Source organism: Meriones unguiculatus (assembly GCF_030254825.1).
Source record: "Meriones unguiculatus strain TT.TT164.6M chromosome 13 unlocalized genomic scaffold, Bangor_MerUng_6.1 Chr13_unordered_Scaffold_33, whole genome shotgun sequence".
Lineage (NCBI taxonomy): Eukaryota > Metazoa > Chordata > Mammalia > Rodentia > Muridae > Meriones > Meriones unguiculatus.
The window spans coordinates 344696-353156 of record NW_026843645.1 but is presented as its reverse complement, the minus strand read 5'-3'; the positions used below and the strand labels follow the sequence as shown (position 1 = coordinate 353156).

Sequence of the window (8461 nt, the reverse complement as noted above, 5' to 3'; positions counted from 1 at the left end):
AAATTTTAAGGTAAAGCCTGTACCACAGCTGAGTTCTAAAAATTACTCATTTGAGTCATGTAATGAGCTGTCTATTTATGTGTGCGAAGTGGGAAGACAACTTGAAAAAATGAAGGTCAAATTTCTGGGACTTAAGGAACTCAATTCCAGGTTTAAAAGGAGTTTCTGAGCTGCAGTGGTGTCACAGATGCACATTGTGTTATATAGTTAACTAGGGCAGATTTCACAGCTTGTGACATAATAGATGTGGCAGGAAACAGTTATAAAATTATTATTTAACATTGTTTTGTTTAGGGGCATCAGTGGGACTGGATTTGCCTGCAGTCACTAGGGGGCCATGCAGGGCTACAGTGCCATAGTCTCTCATTTTGGTGACCTCCATTTAGAGAGACAGGTCATGGGGACTCTGTTTGAAAATAAGGTCAGTAGTACCTAGAGCATAATTTGAACAGTGCAGGAGTTACTTTGAGTTATTTTTGTGGGAGTTGTGATGTTTGTGTTTATTTAATTTCTATATGTATATAATCATAGGAAACATTGGTCTACCTTTTTTTCTTGGTTGAGTTTCCTTAGGTGTCTTGATGAAAACTTGAGTATATTGTTGGGCTTATGTTTTGGAATTTTTGCTATATTCCTTCACACATATTGTATACAATCTTCATTACTTTTACTGAACAGTAAGTACAGAAGTCATATTTTTGTGTCCGTAATATATCTTCATAATCCTGCGTTTCATAATACTGTGGGTTTTTTACATGATAAATTCAGTTCACAGCATGCCAGCCTAAAATTGCTGGTTGCCACCATTCAAAGAACATGCATGGAATGGACCTAGGCAATTACACATGTCTAGTTGATGGTCAGCTTTGTCTTCATGTTGGTCACCTAGAATCTGAATTGGGGGCTGTCTGTGACATGGACACCGTTGACTGCTTATGAATCATTTTGCCCTAGCTTGGAAGCCTTCTCTGGCCTCAGTGGAAGAAGATGCACTTAGTCTGTATGCAACTTGATGTGCTGAGATTTGTTATGGGGAGTCTCCCCTTTCCTGAGAAGAAGGGGAGGAGGAGTGAAGGATGATGGTGGGGATGATAACAGCAGGAGAGGAGGTACAGAGCTTTGAGCAGGCTATAAGGTGAAAAAGTAAGTAAACTAATGAGAAAATGGCTGGTTTCTATGTAAACGAGAGATTGCATTGACTGATGATTTCTATAGAAGGTTCTTCAATTGAGGATGGCAGTATCCCTAATTAAGTGGCCCTGGGCTGCATAAAAAAGCTAGCTGAGCCTGAGACAATGAAGAAACGAGAGCAAGACAGGAAACAATATTTGCCCTGATTTTTGCCTTAGTTTTCTTGAAATTTGAGTTTTTATCCTAGGTTTTCAAAATGATGGGCCAAAAAAGTAAACCCATTCATGACCTGAGATGTTGGTGGTTAGGGGATTCAATCACAGCAGCACAGTAGCAGGTTAGAAGAAAAAAAGTATGCTAAAAGTGACTTTGTTCCTGGACATTAACATTAAAATGTTTAATAAAATGTATGTATGTATATATGTATTGTTTGAAGTTACATACTTCTTTATGTCACATCGTGCTGAAGTTCTGCCTTGTAAGAGAATTTCCTACAGATTCTATATAATGACACAATAATTAGATTAATTTCAAAAAAGCATGTTATAGATGTATAATATGACTGTGTTCTTAGACTATGACAGATATATGAAGATTTGATGACAGTTTTGGAGGTTTATTTGGACGAATTCTAATTCGATGGGCAAGGTCATGTTGCCAGTTTTCCCTCTGGATATTTCAGAGAATGTATTAATATTATTCTTTTTCATTTTTATTTATTATATTTATTTCATGTCCCACCTACAGCCCCCTCTGTTATCACCTTTCAATTCCATTGTCTCTCTCTCTGAGTGTATTAAATTTTTTAGAGAGATTAGTTTGTTTTTTGACTTTACATCCAAAGAGTGATCCTTCCTTCCTCTGCTCTCAGTCCACCCTCACCTTTCTTCCTCCCCTCTCACAAAAATAGAGCCTTAGTCTTCCTGTATCACCCCATTGCAGCACATCAAGTCACATCAGGACTGAGCATATCCTCATCCACTAAGGCCATTCAAGGCACACTTGACAGGGGGAGATTTTCTAAAAGCGGGCAGTGGAGTTCCTTTTAGAAACAGTCCCCTCAACTTACCACTCAACCCACATGGACCCAACCACCCTTAGTACAGATAAGTTCAAGAAGCCTAGGTCTAGAACATGCATGCTCCTTATTTGATGTCTCATTTTCTTAACCCCCCCCAGGTCTGGGTTACTTTTCTCTGTTGGTCTTCTTGTGGCTTTCTATCCCCTTCAGGTTCTTCCATGTTTCCCCCAGTACTTCCATAAGACGCCCAGAGATCCTCCCCATGCTTAGTTGCAAGTTCCAGCATCTGTCTCCATTGGCTATTGGGTGGAGCCTCTGAGGTAACAGGCATAATTAGGCTCTTTTCTACAAGCTCAGCAATGCAACATTTACAGTTTCATTGGCTGGCTCTCTAGTGTAGTGTGGGTCTCAGGTTGGCCCAATTATTGGTTGGACATTCCCTCAATCTTTGTTCCATCATTATCCCTAAACTTATTGCAGTCAGGGTAATTTTTGGATAGTGGGTTTTGTTGTCCAGTTGTTGTTCCCTCTCTCCACTAGTCCTGACTGGCTAAGAGGTGGTCACTTCATACTTAATTTTCCATGTCTCTCTTCTCCTGCCCCTCCATTAGGATTCTCAGCTAGAGTCACACCCAGTCACACCAATGTCCTCTCATGAAACTTCCCTGTCAAATGACTCCAAGGAGAAGCCCCCTCAGTTACCCTTCTTGTTCTCATGCCTCTCACGTCCTACTACAATTCTCCCCACATCTGCTACCCACATTTGTTTCCCTCCCCATTCTAACTTCTGCACAGTTCCCTCTATTCATCTAATTCTGCTGTCTGTTCTCTTTTTTTTATTCTGAGTGATATTCTGCCAACCTCCCATGGACCCTTCTTACTTAGCTTCTTTGGGTGTGTGGATTGTAGAATGTGTATGCTGTACTATAGGTCTAATATCTGCTTATAAGCAATGCGTTTCTTTCTATGTCTGGGTTACCTCTCTCAGGATGATCTTTTCTAGTTTGATCCATTTGCCTGCAATTTCCATGATTTATTTTTAATAACTGAGGAGTATTCCATTGTGTAAATGTATTAGTAGTTCTTTATCCATTCTTCACTTTTTGGATGTTATGAATAAAACAGCTATGAACATAGTAGAACAAATGTCCTTGTTCTATAATGAAACATCTTTGGGATATATTCCCTGGAGTGGTATAGATGGGTATTGAGGTAGAAATATGCCCAATTTTCTGAGAATGCACCAGTTTGATTACCAGAGAAGTAGTACAAGTTTGCACTCCCATCAGACCTAGAGGAAAGTTCCCTTTTCTCTACATCCTCACCAGAATGTGTTGTCACTTGAGTTTTTTTATCTTAGCAACTTCATTGGTGTACGATGGAATCTTAGAGTCATTTTGATTTCCATTTGTCTAATGGCTAAGGACTTTGATCTTTTCTTTAAGTGTTTCTCAGCCATTCACTTTTCTCTCTTATGACTTCTCAGTTTAGCTCTGAACCCCATTTTTAAATTGTTTTTTTTTTTTATTTGTTGGTGTTTAATTTCTTAAGTTCTTTGTATATTTTGGATATTACTTTTCTGTCTGATGTAGGGTTGGTGTAGATATTTTCCCAATCTGTTGACTGCTGTTTTGTTCTATTGATAGTGTCCTTTGACTTACAGAAGCTTTTCAGTTTGAGATGCCATTTATTGTTGATCTCAGAGCCTGTGCTGATGTTGTTCTCCTGTGTTAATTAGTTCCAGAATTTTCTCCACCTTGTCTTCTATATGATTTAGAGTATCTGGGTTTATGTGACGGTCTTTGATTCCCTTGGACTTCAGTTTCTGCAGGGTCATACAAAGGGTCTATTTTCATTTTTCCATGTGCAGACATCTACCACAATTTGTTTAAGATGCTGTCTTTTTTCCATTGTATAATTTTGGCTTCTTTGTTGAAAGTAAAGTTCCAATAGGGGTGTGGGTTTATTTCTGTGTCATTATTCCAATTTTATAGGATTGTACTGTTATCAAGGGTATTTTATTTTTCCACTTAAATTTAATGTTTGCTCTTTCAAGGTCTGTAAAGAACTGTGTTGGAATGTTGTTGGGAAATGGATTGAATCTGTAGACTCCATTTTTAAGAATGCTGCTTTAGAGAAAGGGAATAAAGGGAGCATTTGGGAGGGGAGAAGGAGGACGGATGCAAAGTGAATAAACCGTAATTAATAAAATATTTAAAAAAGAATGCTGTTTTTCTATGTTAATCCTATATATCCATGAGTTTGGGAGATCTTTCCATCTTTTGATATTTTCTTCAGTTTCTTTCTTTAAAGACTTCAAATTCTAGTCATAGAGGTCTTTCACTTCATCTTGTTTGTGGCTACTGTTCAGGGTGTTGTTTTCCAAATTTTATTCTCAGCCCATTTTTTATTTGTATACAGAAGGAATAATGAAAATTTTAATTGTGCTCCCAGCCACTTTGTGGAAAGTGTATTTCAACTGTAGGAATTCCCTGGTAGGATTTCTTGGGTCACCTAGGTATACTAAGAAATCATCTACGAATAGTGATACTTTGAATTCTTCCTTTCCAATTTGTATCTCCTTTATAACCTTCAGTTGTCTTATTGTTTTGGCTAGGACTTAAGGAGTATATTGAAGAGATATGGAGATATGTACCTCATATGAGTGGAATTTCTTTAAGTTTCTCTCCAAATAATTTGATGTTGGCCCTCAGTTCGCTTTTTACTACTTTTATTATGTTAAGTGTGTGCCTGAATCCTTGTATGCTTGATTTCTCCAAGTCTTTTAACATGAAGGGTTGTTGAATTTTGTCAAAGCCTTTTTTTTTCATCTAATGAGACGATCATGTGATCTTGGTCTTTCAGTCAGTTTATATGGTGGATTACAGATGGATTTTCATATACTGAACTATCCCTGTATTCCTGAGATTAAGCCAATTTTTTCATCGTGTATATCTTTGATGTGTTCTTGCATATGTTTTACGAGTATTTTATTGAATATATTTGTGTTACAGACAGCTGTTAGCTGTCATATGTGTGCTGGGAATTTAACCCATGTCCTCTGGAAGAACAGACAGTGTTCTTAACTACTGAGCCATACCTCCATCCCCATGTTGCTTATTTATGATCAACATTTACATTGCTAATATTTTCATCTCTCCTTTTGTAATTGTTCAAACATACATTTCATTTTTAAGAAGATCATATTAATATTACAATTTAAAATGAGGTACTTCAGGTTTCTAGACATGTATGCAGAACTGGAGTGAATGTGTAACTCTTTATAAAAAGTTGAGAAAGATCTTTAAGGTTTTTTATCTTGTTTGTTTGATTAATTTTTGCATATTGTTCAGGATCTTATTATGTACCCCTGAGTGTCCTGGAATTTATTGCAAAGAGCTGTCTACCATCCACCTCTGTGAAATACACCAGCCTCTGTTTCCTGAGTGATTTTGGAATTAAAGTCATCAGATAATACACCCAGCCTGCCCATTCTTATAAGAGTCAGGAATCATTTATACTATTTTTCTCCTGTGGGCTCTGTACTGTTTTTCTCTTTACTCTCTCTCTCTCTTTATCTGTTAATTGACATTTCTCTTGTAAGCCTATATCCTACTAAAAGGATGCAGAAATTAGAGAGGTGAACCTCACTGTTGAGTTTACTCCGAAAAAGAGTTGGTGATCACATTACAATTTGTGTGTCAGAAACTAAGTAGAAGAGCCACCAGAATACATTGAAAATATTGTAAAAGAAGGATACATTTCCAGTATTCTAAGTATCATACTTTCTGTTGTACATGTGTGTGGATATTTTAGACTGCATTGACCTACAATGATGTGCATGTGAACTTCACTCAAGAAGAGTGGGCTTTGCTGGATCCTTTCCAAAGGAATCTCTACAAAGATGTGATGCTAGAGACCTACAGGAACCTCACTGCAATAGGTAGGGCAATGAATTTTCTTTCCTTCTTAAAATATGGGGAAACACTATTCATTATTGATGTGCTTCTGTAATTTCTCTTGAGGATGAGGAAGAATTAGATGGATCGATCTTTGATTGACCATAGATCACGACTTAAACTTTGTATTATTTCCAATAATAAAGCATACATTTTCTGTTACTGTATTTTAGGCTACAATTGGGAAAGTCATAATATAGAAGAGCATTGTCAAAATTCTAGAAGACATACAAGGTAATTTTCATTGTAAGCTGATATGAATATGGTTCTGAAAAAAATTTTAATATGTTCTGGAAGTTTGAAAGAGAAGGGACAGTGTAAATGATCAGTTTTAAGTGTATTTATTGATGATGACTAACTTGTTACTAAACTATGTACGTCCACGTTAGGTATTTGATGTGTGTTTGCAAGGCACTCCTCTAAGAAAGAATGCAAGGAATAATACTCACACAAGATCAATGATTAAATTGTTTACTCATTAGCGCTGAGGTAAAACTGCAATTTGTTTAGTATCCTACAACTCAGATATTGCTAAATGTATTCACAGTAAATAGGTGATGAAAGTATATCCAAAAGATTATACTAATCAACTCATCCATAGTAAAATGGGGTTACTCATATACTTGTAGTAATGTTGCTAAGTTTTGTGAGAAGGGCAGTTTTTTTAGAGTCAGGAATGTTGTTGTGGAAAAACCATAATCCCTATATCACATGTCTGTGATGAACAAATCAAATGTGTGAATGCATAATGGAACCATGTCATTCATTATTATTCTTTTAATAATTATATCATATATCACAATGAGTACAAGTCATTTTAATGTGTGTATATTGAAAGAAACAATGTACGACCCAGAACAACTAAAAGGTATAGTAGTCCCCATTTTGAGTGGATGTTTAAAAATTGATACCTATTGTGCTTTATATGAGCTATTTAGAGCTTCCAGCAGTACAAATAATGATGCAGAGGCTTTTTAATATTTTAAAGCTTAGGCAATTTACTGGGCAGATTCTGAACCTTTTTTTTTCCCTAACACAAACCTAGCACAGTGTCCGAATGCATGGCCAGCTCTACTTCTTTGTTCATGGTCATGTCCATCTGTTAACCTCACTGTCATGTTGGTGAATGGTGTGTCATTTGCTTTCTTCTTCCCAGCAACCCTTTCTCACTCAGAAGTCCTGTCCTGCATTTTGCGCCTTGCTATCACTTGTTAGCTCTTTATTATTTCCAATAGATAAGTAAGGAAGGGCAAAGGTTTACAAAATATACGACAGGTGATCAGCCCTAGAACTAACAACACTATGATTTCATCAGTACTTAGCTGATTGCTGGCTCAGCAAAACAACCAGTAGAGGAGAACACTGTGAATGTAAAAATAATGATGAAAACTCAAAATGTAATTATCCTTTACTTTTAATTCAAACTGCAAAATTAAGTCATGTGGCAAAAACGTCCATTAGTGTAATGAATGTGGAAAAGCTGTCATATGTGCCAATTATCTTTGCAGGTATGAAAACAATCAATGTGCAGATAAACTCCCTGAAGATACTCAATATGAAGTCTTTGCACATCACAGTAGTCCCCACACATGTAAAAGTATGCATACTGGTGCGGACCACTATGAATGTAGCCTATATAGTAATGCCTTTGCAAATAAAAGTCATATCCTAAGACATAAAAGGATACATATAGGAGAGAAACCTCACGAATGTAACCGATGTGGTAAAGCCTATGCATCTAACAGTGATCTCCTAAGACATAAAGGAACTCACACTGGAGAAAAACCTTATGAATGTAATCAATGTGGTAAAGCCTTTGCATGGAACAGTGATCTCCAAAAACATAAAAGAACTCACACTGGAGAGAAACCTTATGAATGTAACCAATGTGCTAAAGCCTTTGCAGATAACAGTAGTCTCCAAAGACATAAAAGAACTCACACTGGAGAGAAACCTTATGAATGTAACCAATGTGGTAAAGCCTTTGTACGTAACAGTCATCTCCTAGTACATAAAAGAACTCACACTGGAGAAAAACCACATGAATGTAACCGATGTCGTAAAGCCTATGCATCTAACAGTGATCTCCTAAGACATAAAGGAACTCACACTGGAGAAAAACCTTATGAATGTAATCATTGTGTTAAAGCCTTTTCATGGAACAGTGATCTCCAAAAACATAAAAGAACTCACACTGGAGAGAAACCTTATGAATGTAACCAATGTGCTAAAGCCTTTGCAGATAGCAGTAGTCTCCAAAGACATAAAAGAACTCACACTGGAGAGAAACCTTATGAATGTAACCAATGTGGTAAAGCCTTTGCATCTAACAGTAATCTACGAGTACATA

The 8461-nt window shown here is 36.8% G+C and overlaps 1 protein-coding gene across 1 annotated transcript; it reads left to right on the top strand.

The window, feature by feature from the left end:
• Positions 1-5980: 5980 nt before the first annotated feature.
• On the top strand, positions 5981-8148 carry LOC110543168 (zinc finger protein 120-like; the record flags this gene model as incomplete). Its single annotated transcript, XM_060376129.1, has 3 exons — positions 5981-6095; positions 6285-6345; positions 7785-8148. Coding segments are annotated over 3 exons (540 nt in total), but the record flags the coding sequence as incomplete, so codon positions are not given.
• Positions 8149-8461: the final 313 nt, after the last annotated feature.